Here is a 22,974-nt window from a genome sequence, read left to right as displayed (position 1 = left end):
GGCAGTCTAAGGTTGGTACACTGCCTGAAACTACTTTAAACTCAGTTTTGAAAACTGACTAGATTTCTATTTGATAATAGTCTTTTAGGGGGTTGGACTAGATGACCTCCTGAGGTCCCTTCCAACCCTGATCTATGATCCTAATGCCTCATTTCAACACTTACATAGAAATCACATGCCAGCAGAGGGCGAGCTTTCCAAATTGCCTGAAAATTAATCCAAAATGCATGCCTTTCTGCTTCTAAATAAATGTGTTTCCGCAGGTCTTGAACTAATAAATGCTGCTGAATCCCAGTACGTGGAGTTGAAAGAGAACTCCTGAAATTTGCTCTTTCCTTACCTTTTAAGTAAAAATATAATTTCTTAGTTGCAGGAGAAATATTTAAAAAAAAAAAAAAAAACCACTAAGAGAAAACTTGTGAAGAATAAATTTCCCTCACCTCTCTGCAGTGCTAAAACAGATCAGTTTTAACTCTGCTGCAGGCTGGAAAAGCTCTGAGCAGCAACAGAGGCATCAAGTCTCTTTAAAACAGTCTGCAAGGTGTAGGCAGATAGTGAGCTGAGACTAATACTCATGCAAAAAAGTGCTTTTTGACTGTTAAAAATCATGAGATATCGTTAAAAAAAACTACCACTTTAGGTTCTTTTTATTTGCCTTTTGAACTTTTCAGGGATACACTCAGCTCAGCTTTTCCAACTTTTCTCCACAATCATGAGGGCTTTTTTTAAATGAAGTCTCAATCACATGAATCCAGGAGCTGGGACTTTAAGAAAACCACCAAATATTGTGAGACTTGTGATGAAATGAAGACTGTGTCTGTTTCATCCACCATTGCCTCTTGTCAAGAAGCTAGGTTTGTATGCTCTCTGAAGCGGATAGTACCTAACACAATAGAGACCTGATCCTTGACTGGGCCCCGTAAGCAGTACTGCAGTACAAATGACTAATAATTGGATTACACGCAGTTCACATTTGGAAGGTTTTCTTTGCGGTGTGGAGGGCTAGAAACCTGTCTAAATGGCAGCTGAAATTCTGCATAGCTTGCCCAGCATTTCCTCCTCTGGGGGTTGGTCCAAGCCCTGTCTCAGTGAAAATGACAAAGCAAAGCCCTTCCCTACCAGAGAGGCCACCAGCAGATGGCAAATGGGGGCGCTCCCCCCAAGAATGACACTCTCCCCACTTGGAAAAAGGGGGCTCCCTCTCTCAGGAGTCCCCCCCTCACAAGAGAAACCATTTCCTTCCCTAACAGGTGGGAACTTCCTTCCCCCCCCCCCGGGGCTCGGTCTCTGTCTCCTCCCGCACTGGGAGAGGGTCTGTCCCTCAGTGTGCGGCAAAGGTAGGTACCACCCCGATAAATGAGACTCAGCAGCAGCTCGCTGAGTCGCTCCGCCCATGGCTGCCTAGCCCGGCCTTTGCCTACAGCGTCAGAGTCATGGCGACGGGAACAATTCACAATGTGGGGGAGGGGAAGGAGGAAGAGGGTCACGTGATGCACCCTCCCACCTCCCTGGCTCCGGTAGACTACGATCCCCATAGTGCCCCGCGGCGGGCACCGGGAGGAGGGTCCGCTTCAACCGCCGCAAAGTGTCGCGCCTCTGAAGCAGCGCTTTACGGCTGAAGCCTGAGCTGGCTTGCGCTGTCCGCCGCTTTGCCCTGCTCTGACACTGAGCCGGAGAGGGCTGAGGGGCCCTGCGATGTAACGTGCGGGATGGGCGGTCAGTGGTGAACCCCTCCCCCCGCCGGACCGAGCGGGGCCCCCCTCCCCCGGGCAGGATGGAGGAGGAGAGCATGGAGGAGGAGGGGGGCAGCGGCAGCAGCAGCTATGAGGCCATGATGGACGATCAGAACCATAACAACTGGGAGGCCGGTGTGGACGGCTACCGGCAGCAGCACGCCCCGGGCCACGCCCAGCCCCCCCTGGGGGGCAGGGACCCGCAGCTGCCCGCGGGTAGGAAGGGCCACAGGGGGCTGCAGCAGCAGCAGCAGCAGGAGGAGGAGGAGGAGGAGGAAGAAGAAGAGGTCCAGATGGTGCCAGAAGCCAATGGCCTGGGGAAGGGCTGTGACTCTGCAGGGGCTGCGGGCAAGGGAGGAGCCGTGGCTGCTGCCACCATCAACACCAACACCTCCACCTCCAAGTTCTGTGAGTGACAGAGCCTGGCCTGACCCTCTCCTGTCCCGCCCCAGCTGACACCACAGCTGCCTGGACCCCACCCCCAGCTTGTCCCAGGCTGTGTCCCACCAGCCTCCCATACGTCTACCCGGGGCCCAGGAGCACCCTGTACCTGTGTCACCATTCACCGCACACCCGCCCCGCCCCGCCCCGGCCCTCACATACTCACACAGACTGCTCTTGTATCACACATGCTGTGCCTGGGGCCTAGGAGTCTACCCGAAAACTGCCACTTCCCCGCCTCCTTCTGTGAAATGGGGCTAAAGCTGGGGCTTCATCTGTGTCTGAGCTACCCTTCACTTTCTTCTTGAGTCCGGGCTGAAACTCTCCTCTCTCGCACCGTCTGTCTGCCCCTTTCAGCCGGCTACTTGGCTAAAATGGTCACTGTGTTTTGCTCCTCCTTCCCTTCAAACATCCTCTTCCTCGTACAGACATGGATAGGCCTTGAGTCTCTCCTCAAACTGGTCCACTTCCCTGACTGTCTCAGTCCCTGTCTGTATCTGAACTAAGAACAAAAATATTGGAAGTAGAAAGCATCCCTTCATGTTCATGCTTCCCACTTGTCTCCGAGATGGAGCTTCCTATGCTGCTTGGCTCCTTGCTTGGTGGGTTTTTGGGGCTCCAGATAGTTTGATAGTTTCAGAAAGGTCGAAATGGAATGTTTTCATCTTCTGAATGAAATTTTGGAATTCTGGTTCCACAAGAAATCTTGAAATTTCATTTTTTCATTCTGTTTTGGAACAATTAAAAAAAATTCAGACTTTTCTGTGTAATGTGAATTCCACATAACAGGAATCCCAGTTTTCAGCTAGCTCTATTTTTTTATGTTTCGGGATGAAGGAGCTAGTGGGTCTGCTTCTGTGTTGGGTGTGGATCTTCTAAAATATAGATTTATCATTAAAATGGCAGATTTCTTTTTTTAAAAACATAATTGAGCATTTGTTCCCAGAGCTCCTATGAAATAGCTATGTATTAGGATGTATGCAGACGTTCACTTAGCTTCAGAATTCCCTTATCCAGCACTGCTAAAAATATGTAAAAACTAGTAAAATGGTTTAATCAGAATATTTATGAAATCGTGGGTAAGTGTGTGTGTGTTAGAACTTTTCAGTGTGGTAGATCACCTTAGCCTGTCGCAGATAAACCTATGTGGTGTGTGTACATGAGCAGCACAGGTCTTATCCTCTGCAGCTGCTGCTGAAATGGCAAAGTCTATAGAGATCTGAATGCAGGGCCAGGAACTCCTGTGTTGTAATCTTGGCTCTGACACTGACTCCATTCTTGGCTTTTATAAACCATGTAATCTCTCTTAGTTTCCACATCAGAAAAATTGGGATAATAATTATTCCACAGGTGTGTTCTGAGGATGTTTTTTAAGAGATAGGCATGTGAGAATAGGGAGTGGAAAGAGGAGGGACAAACCAGTAATATCTCAACTGCCTTCTTCACCTCAGCAGCAGACTGTCTAAACCAGGGGTTCTCACAGCAATTTTTTTGGTGTCCTCAGAAAGTGGTCACGAGCTCTTGCTGGTGGCTAATTTGACAATTTCTCCTAAAATACTTAATTAACTTTAGGAAAAACAAATAAATATGCACATATATACGTCCAAATCATTTTAATTTATTTATTTAGTAGAAAGGTGGTAGGAAGTAGAGATCCCCATTCAGTGTACTGGGACTTTGCTCCTATTCTTGTTTTCCAGAAGCATTCATTCTTATAACTAATTTCTTACGGTTGTGAATGAAGATTGCAAGAGGAAAACTAGAGTAACTTTTCTCTTATTGTTTGTAATTAAAAGATGCCATCAGAAATGATGGATCAAAAATATGAGATGCAAGGTGTGATTGGCTATATTGGTATATTTGAATGACACTATCTAGCAGACTGCAAATTTAGTTGGAATTCTCTCAACTGTCGTTTTGAATTGCCTAGTATGCAATTTTTTCCAGCTGGCTCTTCCTGTATCTGAATTAAGTAAGACCTATTAAATAGGGCTTGCACTGTAGTTAAGAATAAAGATTTGCATTACTCTTGGCATTTCTGGATGATCTTGCAGGAAAATGTGCTAATTGCTTTCTTGCTGAAAAATGAGTCAGAGCTGCCATTGGCAATATGGAGGCCCTGTGCCAACCAGTTTCCGTCAAGTTTTCTTTCGCCTCTCTCATTTAACACTGCTGATGAATCTTTCTGCATTTGCAACTTTTCTTTGTTTTGGAATAATGCACTTCACAAATCCACATGAACTGAGATTGTGGTGAACTTTTGGAATCATCAAATGACACAGAATATATGATTTAGCATTTAGCCATCATGATGGTTTACAGCCACTATTTAGATGTTCTCCCTGAGAAGGAGTGGGCCCCTATGGATACTTTAGAAACTGTAAAAGCTCTGCTGTTGACTGCAAAGTTGTCTGAGCATAGGCAAGGTTGGTTAAGTCTTTGGAAATGCTGAAAAAGCTTCTTTAAATTTCAGTAGGGAGCAGACCTGTAATGGTAGCCACAAGATGATGCGATTGGATTTTGTATCTTGATAGACATAAGATTCTATTTGAGGATAATGGTGTTTCTGGAAAATGTTTTGAGTTTTCACAGTGTGGTTTAGGATTGTGCTAGGTATTACTATTATCTAAATATGGTTTAAATAATGTGCTGTACACCCACACATCCGAAGTTTGGGATTATACTTTCTGAGAAGTTCTTTCGCTGCTTTCATTTTATTTTTGTTGTCTGTTTAAATGGCAAATAACCCCTTGTCAGACCTTTAACTGCATAGGCATCCTTAGCAATTTGGACACAATATTTTTCTGTCTTACTTTCAGGCATATAATTAATAGCAATAAGTAGGCACAGTTCTTTTCCTACATGAATACATTTAGCTATTGTTGGCTCACTTTTCATATTAGACTAACCGTCTTGCATTAATGTCCATGTTAACTCTTTTAGTTTTTCCTTCACTTGGAGGATGTAGTAGTGGATCTGTGAATTTAAATCTGTCTGGAGGAGAGTGTTCAGGGAAAAAGTGCTTCAGTCTTTTTTCAGTTTGTCATTTTGTGCTATGCAGGAAGTGATGCCAGCATAGAAGGAACGTTGCAGCTTTCTTATCAATTTCAAGTTTATTTTATGACATAATTACTGATTGCTCTTTGCCATTTTTTGTAATTTGAATGGCCTCTGAATAAAGTTGGTGTGGAAGAGTTCATAGAAGGCCTGGAATACGAATATATTTTGGCAGTATTTCAGTGATGACTGAGACATTGAAAATGCTGGTTGCAGTATAAAGCTCATCGGCATTCTGCTTTTCCACTTTAATACACAAAGTTTCATTCAGAGGCACATTTGACTTTAAGCTCTGAAGAAACTGAGTTTCTTCACTTTCTGAGATGAGCACAAATTCCTTCTGTCATGCTACTTTTCAAATCCTGGCAATGTTTACAATTTACCTTGGAAGAATTGTTTGCTTTACTTTTGTCCCTTCAATCACCAATTTTCTACCACTTGTTTCACCTGTAGTCTTATTGCGTCAGATAAAGTCATACACTGATAGTTGGTAATCAGTAGTTTGCAGTATTGATCCACAGCTCTCACACTTACTATGGTTTGAATGTGAAATAGCCACTTGATGAATTCACCACTGAAAAATAAATATAAAAGGTTGCCAGCTTTATGTAGAACCATGTAATAAGATGCCCTTTGGAGAAGAGTATAGATCATGCCCAACAGAATTTTCCTCTAATATTTTAGAATATTTTCATTTACAGATTGAAACTGGAACCTAATGGTGTCAGTGTTTTAGAAACAAAACAAAAAAATCCCTACTTTCAAATATTTGCTATGTTCATAAACAAATGGAAAACAAATACAGATAATTTCCCTAAAAACTCACTGGGTTGGTATCCCCATTTTCTGCTTGCTCTCTATAAAACTGTTTATGTACAGTCTTGATGTTACCCACATGGACCTGATCATCAGGCAGCATTGTGCTAATTCCGCCTTTGCTCTGCTTGAGTAGATACGTTGGGAAAGAAAGGGATGTAATGTTTATAAGAGAGAGTTCTTCGAACTCTGGAGTAACATTTTTTTAATTTAAAGAATAAACTAATAGGGATTGAACAGTGTATAGTCCTTGGGCTGTTTGATATATAAACATTTTGGTTGGCTTCAGTTCAAAGCTGTGTGGTGGAAATCAAGTGTACTTACTCCTGAATGGAATAAATAGTATTTGTAATAGCTTCTTAATGAAAATCGACTATATAACACTTCCAGAATCTATAGATTCCAGCCAGTTAGTGCACTGCAGCTGCTACCTCTGTCAGAGGTTTATTCATAAAAATGTCACTTTACCCTTTTCCTCTCCAAGACTGAAACTGAATAGGTCTTCATGTTTCTAGTGGTTGCTTCTTTGTGGTGCCACAAAAAATTTGACAGGGCTTATCAGTCTATTTAAAAATTGATTGCCTGTGGCTCCAAAATTAGTTCTTAGGTCACTCATTCTCTTTGTCAGTATAGCTTAGTTCATTAAACTCAAATCTACACAAGGATTTGAGCTAATATTTAGGGCTGGCTGCATGGAGGTGTTATCTTTTGCATGAGACTTGAAACTGAAGTCTCTTCTCTGGTGACCAAAGGGAATTTAAATATCCAAACATTCTTTTTAATTAAAGCAGATTAGGCTGTCCAAAGCTGCATGTAAGCTGTTGTTGAGAAGAGCTACCCAGACACTGGACTACGAGTCTGAGAGCTAGATCCACAAAGCGATTTAGGTACCTAATTGCCACTTTAAGTGCCTAAATCCAAAAATTAAATCCTCAAAACCCCCACTCAGCTGCCATCTAGCCAAGTAAGAGCCTAAATTACCACCTGTAAAGTTCCCATGGCACCTAAATTTCTGTTGTTGGGCATGTGCATAGCTGTCTTAGTCCTAACTGAGTAGCTTGGTGACTAAGCCCAGGGGATGCTCAGACTAGATATTTCCCTCCCTGTCTCTCCTACAGGGCCTGTAGGCATGCTCCGAGGCTTCTTACTGGATCAGGCCCCCTGCAAAAAATCCAAGGAAGAGGAGGTGGTCTCCCCCTTATGCACAATAATCCAGTGCTTAGGGCACTTACCCAGGACGTGAGAGACCAGGGTTCAAGTCCCCTTTCTGCATGATTTGGAGGCGGGACTTGAACCCAGGTTTCCCACCTCCTCGGTGAGTACTCTGAACAGTGGGTGGGTCTCTCTTCTTCTTTTCAGTTGAAGCTGTTCCACTTTGTGTAAATTACTTAAATGTTCATTGTGCCAGAGAGAGAGTGAGACCAACTTTTTAGCTCAGTGGTTCAGGCATTCACCTAGGAAGTGGGGACTTCAACTTGATTCTTGTGGTCCAGTGACTATTTAATTATTTATACTGCCCTCCTCAGCATTTCTTATTGGCTAACTTAGATGGCTCCCCACTCAGCTTGCTGGCTTTTGTGGATTTCATTTTTAGATGCCTCACTTTCCCCAGGCATTGCATAGTGAGCCTGGGTGCCCAGCTTGGGGCCATGGATTCCACTAGGCCACAGGGCGCCAAAACGTTACGTTTTGTTATGCTGAGCCTAAGTCCCCTTTGTGGATCTAGCCCTTAGTGTCATTGATAACTTTTACTTCACAGATTTGCTGGAGTATAGTGGCATGCTCTCAGAACGAAGGTTTAGGTGTGGGTAAGGCAGGCTACAATACTTGATAGGAGTGCTGCATACACTGCTGAGAGTCGTAAAGCCTATAGTTTCTATCCATTTGTAATGAACAGAATGTATAACAAATATTAAGCAAGAGTGAACAAATTGCTATTTTTGCCAAGATGGGCTGGCAGTATAGAATTGCCGAGTTATCCAATCGGCAAAACTGCTGAATCTGAACTAAATGCTAAAGAAACTACTGAGAAATTGTTAAAATATAGTTCTGCTGCTGATGCTGCTATTCAGGCACTTGCTTGACTCTCACCTCTTTCCAGGCCCTTTCTATCTTTCTTTCCTTGTATTAATACCTTCTTTCGTATTGCCCATTTTGCCTGAAATTCTGTCCCTCTTGTTGCATTAAATCATCCCACTCCATTCAAATCCCAAACTAAAACACACTTAGTTCACTAATCCCACCAATGTTAATCCACCAAAGAGTAGTGATGCTACATTTTAGAAATGTATTTAAAATACCTTTATGGTTTCTGACTATATCCCTTTCCAAAATGTCGTTTGAATTTATATTGTCCATTTAGTATGTGAGCTATTTGGAACTGAAGCCATTTCTTCTTCTGTTCTGTACAGCACCAAGCTCCCTGTTCAGATAATAATAAACTTTTGAACTGATCAGTTCAGATTTGGTAAAAATCTGCTCTGTGTTGTAATTGAATTGGTAAAAAATTGAATCTGCTCTGTATTGTATTGACTATCTTGTGGCTTTGGTTTAGTGGGAACTTGTGTTTAAGCTCCAGGAGAGCGAGAGCTAGCAAGATGGTCCTGTGAATACAGTACACTGTATGTCCTTGAGGAAAAAGGTGCTGTCCATTCTAGAATGGCTGATCCTTGGAATTGTTCTACATGTAGTTAATCAAGCTTTGAGAAGAGAGAGCTTTAATTTCAGATGTTAGGGGCGTGACTCTGCCTGTGTGGATGCGCACAAAGCATGTTGGGAAAAGGACACAAGAAACAAAAGCGGTGTGGTGGTTGAGTTGCAGGTGCTTATGTTTCCCATTACCATAATATCTGAGTGCATTACAATCTTCAATGTATTTCTTCCTGCAACATCCCTGACAGGTAGGGATGTACTATGCTTCTCTTACAGAAGAAGAACAAAGGCACTGAAAGACAAAGGGCTTGTCTACATGATTCCTTAGACTTCGCTAGCCGGGATGAAAAGTCGAATTTGCAACAGTGTGTCATGCACTAACTGGCTGGTATGGCCCCTTGCTGGCATGCACAAAAAGTTCCCTAGTACGTGTTAATGGTCTACCTCAACACACTAGAGAACTTTTAGGGTCTGTCTACACTGGTTTAAAACTGGTGGCAGCGGGTCTAGAGACGTGAGCTCACACTGTGGCACTAAAATCAGCTGTGTGGATGTTCAAGCTTGGGCTGGAGCTCAGGCTCCGAAGCCTGAGGAGGGGAGTGGGTTTCTGATCCCGAGTCTGAGCGCAAATGTCTACACAGCTTATTTTTAATGCCATAGTGCAAGCCAGAGTCTGTAGACAAGGGCTCTGAGACTTGCTGCTGCAGATTTTAAAACACAGCATAGACATACCCTTAATATGCACTTAGAGTCCACGTAGGCCAGTTAATGGACAACATACTGGTGCATTTTAGAATTTATGCCCCAGCTAGTGTGGACTAAGGCACCAGTGTAGAGAAGTCCTAAGTTGTAGCTGCATTGATCCATGAACCCTGTGGTCAAGAGAGTCGATGGTCTCCTTTAAGATGGTGGTTGTTCACATACCAGTATGGAGGGAGTGTTCTGAGAAATGGATGCACCCAGCCTATCCTTGTTCTTCTGATGTTGGAGAGCTTAGTGTTAATCTTTTATTCTGGTCTCCCACACAGTTGCGTAACATGGTATCTGCCAAGTCACTCAGCCACCTTCTGTTTGTTTCATTTTGTCGTTATTGGCATTTCTAGGATGGTTATTTCCCCTTTCACAGCAGAATTGGTGAATATACTTCTTGGGGCCATAAAACACTGACTTGGCAATTTTTCCATTTCTGTAAACATCAGATACGAATTAGGGTATAACTTCTAATGTAACAGATGGGTTTGTATTGTAACAAAAATTAAATGTAATTATTCTGAAGTTCTGTTCCTACCTATCAGTTGTGATCTTCAATTGCTGACAGCTCACTAGCCTCTGAGAACCGTGCTTAAAGTGCAGTAAAACACAGCTTTGTCTTTTTTTTTCTTTATAGTAATGAATGTTATAACAATTGAAGACTATAAGAGCACATATTGGCCAAAGTTGGACAGTGCCATAGATCAACTTTTAACTCAGAGTCCTGGTGACTACATCCCTATCTCCTATGAACAAATATACAGGTAAGAAAACCTTTATGCACTATATAGCTCGCTTTCAGTTGAATGTATGTGTAAAATTCTCCCTTACAAGGTACATATGTCATTGACTTTGTTTATTATATAAAGCACAGTCCATTTGCTACTGACGTGGTTAGACTGGGGAAAAAAATAAGCTGTCCAAATATCTTTGCATCTCCTGCCAGGAAGAATAAATGCTATAGAAATAAATACATTTATGCATCATCTATTTAGACCCAAACCATGATCATATTGAATCAGTGAAAACTATAAAAATAAAATATCATGCCCCCACAGAATTTTGTTATAAAACACCCAGAAATGTGTAACACATCATTAATTATGGCAGTCGAGGGAGACGTTGTGGTAAGAAGTTGAGCGAACCCTAAAAGTTCACTTGAGGCATATGTCTGAACAATATCCCTGTCTCAGTAAGTCTTGGAGCCTGTGTCAACTGACTTGGGCTTGTATTGCTAGGCTAAAAGTGGCGGTGTAGGCATTCAAGTTTAGGCTGTAATCCATGCTCTGGGATCCTCTCCTCTCGCCAGGTTTCAGAGCCCGGACTCCAGCCCGAATCTGAACACCTACACTGCTATTTTTAGCCCTCTAGTACGAGCCTGAGTCAGTTGATCTGGGCGCTGAGTCTCACTGTTGTGGGGTCTTCTTTTGCTGTGTTAGACATACCCTTAGAAGCCTAAGCCTGCAAGGTGCTAAGATTCTCCTCTAGAAAAGGATTAGAAATTTCTATTTCTAAACCTGGGATAAAAGGGAGTTTTTGTCCTGTGAGTGGCAGCTATTTAGGGAGTAGGAGAAGAGCTGGTGAGGGGAAATGCAGCTGCTTTGATTGGGTAAGATGCTGACTCTTGCTAGTGACAGCAGCAGATTAAAGGCACCTCCCATGTTCCTTAGGAGAGGACTGGGTTCTAAGCATGGATGCCTGGAGTTCAGTCCCTCCAGGCTCTATTTCATGGGGCATCCGGCATCTCAGCTTTTATGTCTCTTGCTCCCATTTGGACATAGCTTTCCATTTCTCCCTTCCTGTCTCTGGATCCTTAGAAAAAGGAAGCAGATGAGGAAAATTAAATGACCTGCCACATTGCATCTGGGGCACTGCCTGTTACTTTTATTAAACAAGTAGGGCAGTATTTATAATTTTTCAATAATTACAAAATTAACCCCATCTACCCTGCTCTTCCCTCTTTCCACCCCACTTAGAAAATGCTCTCATCAGTCTCTTACCCTCAACATCTGTATAAAAAATTTAAGAGGGATAAATTCACTTTACTTTATTAGATGATTACTACATCTTCATTCAGAAGTAACAGATGTTCTCCCCATCTAGAAATCTCAAATGAGCACAAAGCCAACAATAATGAATAGTTTAGCACCTACCAGCATTGAACCCTGATAAACAATATAAACACTAAATTAATGAATTAATGCATACACAAAATCCAGACCTACTTATATGTTTCAGATAATTGGACTTCATCTGTAATTCTTTACTCCTTTAGAAATAAAAATAATTGGTCACTATCATAAAATGAATGATAAGAAACTAGAAATAGGGATAAATAATTTTAAACTTCTCCCAAGAGATTTTAATCTCAAAAGACAATTAGTATTCAGATTTGGTAGTGCCTACAGGTCCCACCTGAGACAAAGCTCTGGTGTTCTAGGTACCATACAAACACATAGTAAGATACAATTCTTGTCTCAGAGTTTACAAGCTAAATAGACCAGGTAGACCAAGCATAGGAAGAAGGAAGTAATTTTTATGCTGAGGCAGAGAGAGATGAAGTGATTTGCCCAAGGTGTTGCAGGAATTCAGTAGCAGAGCCAGGACTGGAACTCAACATCTCCTGCCCCAGTTCAGTGCCTTAACTTTTCTCACTCCCTGAGAAAGAGATGGAAAAACAAAGACCTTCTGAGCCGTAAAACCTAAGGTGTACTAAATAAAGGAGTCCATGCTTCTTTCACACACAAATAAAGTACTTTAACTCCTCAGGGCTACAGGAAAATTATTCTGTGTATATGCAGACTTTATTAAAAATAACAGATACAATCTGTAAAGAGCATCTCTCAGACAAACAAAATTTGAGCTAGACAGATAGGTAATACTTCTCGCCCTTTTTGTAAGTTTCCTTTAAATCTAATAAAACAAATTAGAATTTAGATCACTATTATCCAATAGTAGAAAATTTACAAATTTCAGATTATTTTCTATTCAATTATCTTCTAATTGTTCTATTTGGAGATTTGATAATCTCTCATTAAGGTGTGGGCCTGTGCCAAAAGGAATAGCAGTCTGGTAGAATTCTCTTTCAGCTTCCTTAAGGTAATATCAGAGCATTGATGACTCATAAACTCAGCCTGCAATTGGGAAGTGAGAACAGGATCTGAAAATGGGAAGTAAGTTCTAAAATAGAAGTGTTCAAATAAAAACTTAGACACACATGTATATGCATATACAAACATTGCTGTCTAACTACAGCTGTTCACTGTTTAACTACATAATGCATTGCAGAAATTCAGGGCAGTGGATACAGCAATAGTTTAAAGTACATACCTGTAGAAGGTCATGTAGAAAGAACTCTGTTAAATTACACTGATTCATTTGAAAAACTGTCCACTTCACTTATTGCGGAAGTGGCCATATATTGTGCTGTGTCTGAATAAATAAACTCCACAGCAATGTGCTGTCTTTATCTAAATGTGAGTCTGAGATCACAAAATCAATCTCATCTGTTTTATTCTACCTCCATTTCTTCTGATGATCCAAATTACACTGTTTTTTGTGCCATTAATGTATTTGCACCTGGTCATTCCCCGTACAGTTATGGCAGTCAATAAACTTTATGCTAGAAGATTGAAATTGAGGAGTTAACATGAGAAACTGTAGGGAGTTGAGTTGAAAACCCAGTATATGTAAGAGGAGGAGGAGTGGTTTCTAAAAGAGACCTGTTGTGTACGGAGGTAGCAGTGTAGGTGACCATTGTAGGAGACTTAGAAAGGGATGGACAAAATGTGTTTTATAGTAAAAATTTTCATGATAATTCTACCAAAATTCCTCTTCAGTAGCCTTGAGAAGGTGATAGTTACTGAGTGTGCGTCTCTTTTTTTGGTCTGTGAAGCTGTGGAGTTAATTTCTAACTTTTTCATCAGCGTTATTGAGTTCTGGGAGGTCTTATCCTATGATTAATTGTGTGACCCATATTACATGTTACATTTTACATGTTTATTGGAATTGTTAGCCTCTGCTGAGGGAGAAAAAAAACAAAAGAAGGAATTGTAGAGTTGTAATAGAGATGTTGGGCACTTCAGCAGGGGTGTAGAGAAGGTTGTTTATAGTTTGACTTTACCTGTTATATATTTGTACTACAGTAGCATCGAGAGGCCTCAACTACAATCAGAATCCCATTGTGCTAAGCACTGTACAGATACACAGTAAGAAGAGGCAGTCCCTACTGTAAATTGTGTGCATTCTAAATAGATAAGAGAGACAAAATGTGGGGAGGAAAAACAAAGGCACAGAGAGGTGAAGTCACTTGCCCAAGATCATACAGCAGGTCAGTGGCAGACACAGGAATAGAACCCAGATTTCCAATCTGGTGTCCTATCCATTAGTCCATGTTGCCACTCAGTACTAGAAGGATTAGTAATATTAACTTTCAAAAGAGCTAAATTCACATAATTAAAAAAAAAGATACAATTGTATTAATATAACAGCAAAAGTTTTTTGGCAGGGTGGATTGATTTTAAATCATCAATTTAAATTGCTAAGTGGAAAGCCTTGATTAAAATTGATGATTTAAACCAACTTTTCCATTTGTGTGTCAGTTATTGTCTAGAGAGAGGTGCATTCTTATTGTTTAATATAACCATTAAAATGTGTTGGTTTACAACTAAATAGAGCCTTTACGTTAGATTTGGTACATCTTTTTGCTAATGAAGAAGCAAAACTATATACATTTGTATACATTTATACCTATACACATTGATTTAAGCAAATACATAGCTTAATAATTGTACGTTTTTAGTATGTTAGAAAATGGTGAATGACATACTGATTTACTGGATAATTAACTATTTGTTCATGATTTGTATCAAGTTGCATTAAGATGGTAATTGGAATTTAATTTACCACATGAAACAGATTATAAAACCGTTTTGGATACATAAACTTCTCTTATCAAAACATGTTTCATGTTTACAACTATATGATATATTAAACAGAGGGATTAACTGTGGTAAATAAATTAAACTGATTACTTTCAGGTTGGCCTGGGAAAATTTTCAAATATGCCTAAGTGAAAGTGACTGAAGCTTATGTTCCTACTTGCCAAAGTCTTTTGGAAATGGACAGTCTCTTAAATTACTTAGACTTGATCTATTGTGCCATTTTTAAAAAGCTTAACCTCAAAAGTTTTTCCCATGATTGTTTCTTTATATAGAATAACAGCCTTTAACTCAAAAGTTTGATAGAGGCTCACGGATTCAGCATATTTATTTTTATTTAAATGTTTTAGGAGATTATAATAAATTTAGGGCTTGACATATTTTGTATTAAATTCAGATTTCATTTTAAACAGGTTTATTTTTAAAAAGAAAAACATAATTTAAATTAAAAAAAATCCAATTTAAATAAAAAAAATTTAATTAAAAAAATCAATTTTTATGCACCCTATATTTTGGCAAAGGTAAGCTGGGACTAATCTTCAAGAAATTTATGATCAGCTTAGTGCATGGTCTTGCTGCAAGCATTGTAAGTATTTGTTTTATTACTGCTTAAATGTATTTCTAATGTATAGCTTTGTTGCCATGGGGGAAAATAAAATCTTTTAAAAGAAGAACTAAAGGTGAAAATTTCACTTAATCAAACCAAACCATAAAATGTTCAGTTAAGCTACCATTTATGTCCTCCTCACTTCATGTTGCTATGAAGATGTGGATTTATATCAAAAGTCTTAGACCAATGGGTGGCAATTTGTAATATGCTCTAATTCTGAAGCAGTCAGCCAAGTTTTATACTTGCCAGTAAATTTTGTGGCTTTTGATGGTTTAAAACAGATTTTAGTGCTATTTTGATTTTTATGACTGTTTGACAGTGCTGTATATCTTATATGAATCCTAGAGTCAGGAACCGTTTAATTGTATTGGTAATTTTAGTGGAAAGATTTTATTATGAATGTAACTTGAAAAAATAATCAACCGAGTACTTAGTATGGGTAACTTCAGTGCTGTGTATGGAAGGAGAAACCTACAAAGTGTACTATTGACAGAATTACCAATGCACTTTAGAAGTTCAGCATTCCTAGACAGCATTAGGTCCTGATCCTGCAATGAGCGCCATTATGGTGGGCCTTCATTGAAGTCAATGGGGATCCATGCTGGGATTTCAGGATTGGGGCCTTAGTCATTGGCTTAGTGTACACATTGTTAAACCTTCATCTTGTTGCCCTCTAAGTTGAGATTTGAAGAAATATTTTAAATGTCCACTGCCCTCCATTGCAAACTGTTGTAAATTCATCATTGTTCCTATATTTGTTTCTGCAGTTGTGTGTATAAATGTGTATGCCAGCAGCATTCGGAACAGATGTATAGTGACCTAATAAAAAAGATAACTAACCACTTAGCGAGAGTCTCAAAGGAGCTGCAGGTAAGAAGCTGCACTATCTAATTTTGTTGTTTTCCTGGGATCTGCCATTATACTGGAACCAGCTTATGGAGGGGGTTGCTATCAAGACTACTGCTTGCAATTCAATTATGTAAATTGATACATAATTACCAGACAGATTTAGACAATAACACAACTGTAGGAAAGGTCAGATTATACAGCACTGGTTTACATTTGGTTCATGTTTGGAAGGTTGTTATTGCAGTCATAAGAACTGAGATATAATATATTTTAAAATGAAAGCTTTGTTAGCGGGGAATGTGAACATAATTCAGATCATATAAATGCATCAAGCAGGCAGCATCTGGCCTATGTGACGTAGGTGCTTGACGCAGCTTTACTAATCTAAAGCATTTATAATCTCCGTATATCATTAATTGGAGGCAACAGAGCATATTAAAGGAAAAAACTTCAGGTGAGTTATGTATGAAGTGGTAAAAAGGAGGTATAAATTGCGTACCATTAAATATGAATTCTTTGTGTTAAAGACAAAGGTGCATTTTTCTAACTTATCGCTAGATGTCAGTGGTTTACAGCATTCTTACCACAGCTTGTATGCTCCTATCCCATTCTGCATTTCTTACGTTTATACAGTGTCTTTCATGCATTTCTTTTTTGTGTTCAGCGTTGTTTGGAATTTCTAGCATGGAAGTTTTAACGTAGCATTCTTCAAATCATAATCACTTGGTCAACTGTAAGATTAGGGTATCCTGAAAAATTTTAGGCAGCAGGTTGAAAATGGAACACTATAGCTGTACTTTTACTGCTATACTGTAGGTAGTTCTGTTCATGTTTATTTCTATTGAATGTTGCACTGACATTAGTTGCTAACAGTTAAACTAAAATAACACCAAAGTCATGTAATTTACTTTAATCACTTTTAAAAACTGATATTAGAGTCACTTTGCTGACATAAAAGTCAAACATTAACACGAAACATACAGGAGTCTTAAGTACAGCAGTTCTAAAACCTCACTTTTTCCACAATGCTTAAAATCAATGACAATTAGTTTCACTTCTTTTAACTTTGATCTGTTTTTGGTTATTAAACACAAATGCACACATCAAAATATGTAATAATGTGGTCATACTGATGTTACTGTCATCTAAATTTAGATTGTAAGCATTTTGGGGCAAGGGCTCATTCTTTGTTTACTGTCAAGTGCCTAGCGCATCTTTCTGTGCTGTAAAGTAACCAAGAAATAAGAATAATTCCCGTACAATGTCTTACATCCCCACAGAATAGCCAATCTAGTTGTTCTACAAGCATTAATTATAGTAGCTGGTTGCAACGTCTAGAATGAAGTTTTCATCTTAGCTGTGGCCGAATTGGTCAGTACACAAGTTTTTTCCTCCATGTATATGAGAATTGACAGTCATTGCACTGGTTCAACCCGTCCTACTAAGCCCATCCTACAGTGCAATGCTTTGTGTTTAGAAATTACTTCAAATCCCTTGCTCCCTGCTGTTGGGCTGGATTCTGAGATAGTTCTTTCAGGAATTTGAGAATTTACCATGTTTTTAAAGGCTTCTCTGCATGGATGTACTAATATTCTTCTTCTAAAATTAACTGCTATAATCTGTTGCAAGAATAAGTGAGACAACTATTTCATGCAGTCTCTGTTATTGCAAAAACTTCCTTGCTTCCATTGGATGCATCTTATGACAGGTGATGAAATTATTATGGTATAAATCATGATGTGACCTTTGACTTTAGCTACAACATTTTGTTAGTTTTACTGTATATACAACAAATCATATAATTTGAAACTTACATGTGCTGAGAGCCCTCATTTAGCCTACTTTCCTATGAGAAATCTTAGCAGAACATAAGAACAGCCATACTGGATGAGACGAGTGGTTCATCTAGCCTACCATCCTGACTTCTGATAGTGGCCAGTGCCAGGTGCTTCTGATGGAATGAACAGAACAGGGCAATTATTGATTGATTAATTACTGTTCCCTGTCTTCCAGTCTCAGCTTCGGGCAGAAAAACTTATTGGCAATAATCCTAGTGGGCAGTTGTCTGTCTTCCAGACCCATACTTGCACATTGGCATTTTGGAGAATTTTAAATTCTCCTGCTCAAGCATTTCATTCTTTATGTACTCATAATGAAGGAGGTGTGGCATTTAGATATTTTAATTGTGCCTTTTTATTTTCACAGTTAAACTCCACCAGTTTATCCATGCATGTTTTCAAAATGATATCTCTATACTCTGTAACGTAGAGCTGTACGTTCAGTAAGTGATCAAGAACCAGTGGAAAGATGCATTATGAAATAAAACTGAGCATCTTGGTTTCTTGTCACAACAACAGTTGTGTGCTTTCAGCTATTTTTACACTTTCCAAATATTAATTACAAAACTGACTCTTGGGGAATGACCCTTCTGCTGCATACTCTGTTACCCTAGCTTCTCTTATTTAACTGAAAAAATTCTGGCATAACAATCATTTTCAGTGTCTTGTTTTGGTTTAGTTTCATACATTAAGGAACTACTTAAACTAAAACAATGTAATCCTACTTTAAATTGGTTTTAAGGGTGTCCATACAGGAATTTGCATAAGGTTGAACTAAATCCATTTTAAAAAAAGACCTTTAGCTTAAACCACTGCATCTGTGTTTAGAGCAGGCCTTAAGCGTTAGATTCTTTGTCAGGTATCTATCTCTAAACCACTCTGTGAAACCTCTAGCACACCATTAATGTGATACAAATAATTAAAAATGATCACTGTTTAAATCTCAAAATTGTGAAAGGTAGTATTCATAAATATATTTCTAGCTTTAGCTTCAGTGGATAGGACTCCCTGTTGTGGAATGGTCACCTGTAGTTCATCTCGTGCATAAAAGATTTCACTCTGTAAAATGATGGCGGAATGTGTGTGAAATGATTCTAACTCACACAGCTTGAGGTAATGTTAAACAATTTGCACTGTGGGTCTGATTTGGGCAAGTTCTCTGCAGGTGGACTCACACTGAGTTCATGAGAGCTTTGCTCGCTCACAAAAGGCTTCCAGGATTGGACCTTAAAAGTAGTTTTACTAAGCAAAGGATTTTGTGCTATAAGAATGGCTGTCTTGGAGTCCTAATCTTTATACAACACTATTAGCTTATTGTACTAAGATTTTGCCTGCACCAGCCTTTTTCTGCTGCCTTTCCTTCGGTTTTGCTTGTTGTAATCTGCATTGATGCTCCAGTGACCCCAAAGGCCAGTTTCACAAAGCAAGTTAGACTGGGCACAACTCAACTGTAGGTGGGCATCCACGGAGCATTGGGTCCAGACTCATCATAAAAGGTCTATTTGAATGCCTATTGATTTTAATGAGGGCTTGATTGTCCTTTGAAGAAAGGGTCCCCAGAGTGCAGATCAAAGTCTGAAATTATATCTAGTAAGGCATATCCAATGTATGAATGGGACATGAACTGGTGTGGCATTTATAAAGGAAGTGGTGGTTGGGGATATTTGTAGCTGCTGCATAGCATGTAAACATTGTTCTAAAATATTAAATAAGGTGGTTGTGTCTCAAAGTAGTGTCAGAGTATGGCAAATTTTTATTGTTGGCTGCCAACCTGATACCACCCCTCCTCTCTTTCAATTGGGTTAAGAAGAAGCTATAGTAGACTTGAACTCTGGCAAATGAGTAGGAGCAAATGAGACCTGGAGGAATACAAGGGTGTAAAGAAATTGGCCGGGAATGTAGTTGCAAAAGCAAATATATTCAAGGAACTTTACGCAAGGCTTGGAATAAAGGAATGGGGGAAAATATAGACTAGCAGAAGCACGGGACAAAGGAATAAAGATGTAAAGGAAGTGAGTTTCATCACAGATGAAACTGGTGTGGTGTTGACAGATGATAGTTGCATAAAAGATAAATGGAGAAGGTATTCTGAACAGGTTTTAAATGAAGAAAACCCAAGAGAGCAATGTGACTTTGAAATGATGAACTTTGGCATAGTAGAGCCTATCACATCAGATGAAGTGGCAAATGCTGTAAAAGAAATGAAAAATAATAAGGCCCTAGGCCCAGAAGGAATCCTTGTTGAGCCATGCAGAAAGCTTGCAGTAGAAGGAATAAGCTTGAAGTAGAATCTTCTGACATCCCTCTTTGAGTCAATTATGAGATGGGAAAAGATGTCAAATGTGGAGGAAAAGTATCTTGGTGCAGATAAGCAGGGAAAAATGTAACTTTGGCAGCTGTACTAATTATAGAGGTATAAAGCTGATGAGTTGTACAATAAAACTGTGGGAGAGAATCATCAGTAAGAGACTAAGAAATGAAGTAGATATTAGTGCAAATCAGTGCAACTTCATACCAGGAAGGTCGCACTGAGGCAGCTGATGGAAAAATTTAGAGAGAGAGAAAAATATTCACATGATGTTCATGGATCTGGAAAAGGCCTTTGACTGAGTTCCAAGGGAAGTCATCTGATGTATGAGGGAAAAAATTGTACCAGAACTTCCTTGCACGATGTTCAAGCCATATATGTAGGTGTAATGTCAACACTCAGAACTTCTAGTGGTGAAACTCTTCATCAGTAAAGGTGTGGGAGTGCATCAGGTCAGCATTGAATCCTTTCTTGTTTATCCTCATGCTGGATACTATGACAAGGAACATATGGAAGGAGTCACCTTGGTGCATGTTGTTTGCAGGTGATGTCATTCTGTGAGGAGAAAGATGGAACAGAAGAAAATCTTGAAAAATTGAGAGATGTGTTGGGGAGACATGGTCTCAAAATAAGCAGAGGAAAAACAGAGTATGTGATATGTAATTTCAGTAACGAGAACCCTGAAGTATTATCCTTGAAACTAGATAGGTAGACAATACTGTAAACACAAAATTTCAAATATTTGGGTTCCAGAATCTAGAAAAATGATGGAAATGAAGGATGAAATTGGAGCTAGGGTAATAAATGCCTGGCTCAAATGAGAGAGAGAGAGAGAGAGAGAGAGAGAGAGAGAGAGAAATGGTGTGGTATCTGACAGGAAGAGACCACCAAGATTAAACAGGAAAGTCAACAAAAGGTGTTCTGTTCAGTTTTAATGTGTGGTGCTAAGTGTAGGGCAATGAAGAAGATACATGAGTGAATGATCTGTTCTGCAGAAATGTGAATGTTGAGATGACTGAGTGGTGTAAGCAAGAAGGACCAAGTGAGGAATGTGTAGATTAGAGACATTCTCAAATTAACACTCAGAAACAGAAAAATTAGGGAGTGCAATCTCAAATGATTTGGTCTAGTGGTGCTGAAATTAAGGTTTCTGGGGTGCTACCGCAGTCCCTGGCTTGAAGTAGGAATAACAAACACCAAATACATGGTTTCCATGATTTCCATCATCAACACCCCCAGTATAAAAATTGTTCCAGCACCCCTGTTTTGGTCATGTAAAAGGCAGTCCTGACAATTATGTGGGTAAGACAGTCCAATAGATAGAGACTGAAGGAAAAAGACAGAGGCCAATCCAAGAAGTGGGTGGGATTTCATAAAGGAAGACATGTTAGCATATGGGGTGATAGAGGATATGGCATTGAACAGAGCACTTTGGAGGGAGAGGACTCATAGAGCGGACCCCACTTGATGGGATTAATGCAAGGAAGAAGAAAAACTCGTAGTGTTTTAGGCAATTGACCTCGTTCTATCTAACGAGAGGACTCCATATCAGGAATTTATCTTCCTTTTTACAACTGATAAATTTTTTAAGTTGTCCTGTGGTTCCCATGTCTCTTTTCTATTCCACTATGATTGGAAAAATTCTTCCATGCCAGACTGAAGAGAATACATTTACATTTTCTGTAAAAGGTGGCTATTTAAAGCTTTTAAAGATCTATGTGTCATTTAAGTTGGGGCAGGACAAATTGTAGCCTGGAAACTCTCTATTTCCTCTCTAGTACTTAAAAATTCTTAAAACACTTGAGTATTTCAGTGGATACTTCACATAGGTGCCTCACAGCACAGCAGCCATTCTATAGTGCTGTGGCCGAGCAGACGAACAGTTGCCTAATTGGTGTGATTTAATAGGAATAGACACAGAAGATGGGGCCTAGCCTAAAGACGGGAATATTACAATGTTGTGCCAAAAGAGAGTGGGTGATGAAAATTACAGTAGCAGACAGGCAGGCAAAATTTCTGCTTGACGAAATGACAAGTTAGAGAGTAACAGTTGTGTAACAGTTGTGTTACAGAGCATTCATGTGTAACCAGCATGCCAGGACAATCTGATCTCCGTCATGCTGAAATTTCCTAGTGGGAACACTGAACAAAATAAGATGTAAAGTTGTCAAATATCTGAAGATAATGCTTGAACATTTGATATCTTTGGACAGGCTTTCTAGTCTTGCTGGTTTCTAATTCTTATCAAAACCTGTCCTCTGTCTGTAGTGGGTTATCACAGCGTTACTTTGACTTGACACAATTCTTTCTAGACTAGTGAATATTCATCCCATATACATATTCTTTTGAATATTGCATTAAGAGACCAGTCCATCTTACATTGAAGTCAATGGGAACACTTAATGACTTCTGCGTGGTTGAATTGAGCCCTAAAATAGCAAGAGCAAATGGTGTTTATAAACTGAGAATCTTTCATATTTAAAGCTTTCATAAAGTCCAATATTACTCATGGTTATCTATTAGAGATTTATAACTTGTACTGTAGGTGGCAGTAGAATGCAAATCAAAGTTTACTTTAATTGCAAAGTAGCTTAGACTTTACAGAGGGCTATATTTTAATTTCGACACAAGCAGCAGTTCTGTCTAGAATGAATACTGCTATACTAATTGCAAACTAAAAAAGGCCATTTAGCTTTTCTTAAAGTTAATGGATCACAGCCTCTTCTGCACCCCCGTTATGTTTTGTAGCTTTACAAAATACAGTTTATTGCTTCTGTATTCATTGTCTCTTCTGTTCCAAATTGATTCAGCCCCCCCATTTCACACATTGTTTGCTGGAGAAACTACAGTGTAAAGGGTGGATGTGAAATGAATCTGCAAGGCTGAGTATTGCTTCGTTCGGTGGCACTGAAAAGTTTACAGAAACAGCATAGGAAAATATTGCTTAGCTTAACAGAGTGTATACCTCGATATCAGTATT

The 22,974-nt window shown here is 39.5% G+C and overlaps 1 protein-coding gene across 2 annotated transcripts in view; it reads left to right on the top strand.

Moving 5' to 3' along the window:
* The first annotated feature begins 1,608 nt into the window (after positions 1–1,608).
* CACUL1 (CDK2 associated cullin domain 1) overlaps positions 1,609–22,974 on the top strand; it is a 62,233-nt gene continuing 40,867 nt past the window's right edge. The window contains exons 1-3 of one of the 2 annotated variants that reach the window (XM_067561308.1): positions 1,609–2,141; positions 10,087–10,213; positions 15,767–15,869. In XM_067561308.1, coding sequence (XP_067417409.1) covers positions 1,775–2,141; positions 10,087–10,213; positions 15,767–15,869 — 597 coding nt within the window. In that variant the 5' untranslated portion in view covers positions 1,609–1,774. The remainder of the gene's footprint in view (positions 2,142–10,086; positions 10,214–15,766; positions 15,870–22,974) is intronic. The other variant, XM_067561307.1, reaches the window with a different exon arrangement.

This window comes from Emydura macquarii, unplaced genomic scaffold (assembly GCF_026122565.2).
Source record: "Emydura macquarii macquarii isolate MOO-44397 ecotype Brisbane River unplaced genomic scaffold, CSIRO-AGI_Emac_v2 contig_2372, whole genome shotgun sequence".
Taxonomy (NCBI): Eukaryota; Metazoa; Chordata; order Testudines; family Chelidae; genus Emydura; species Emydura macquarii.
This window is presented reverse-complemented; position numbering and strand designations above follow the sequence as displayed.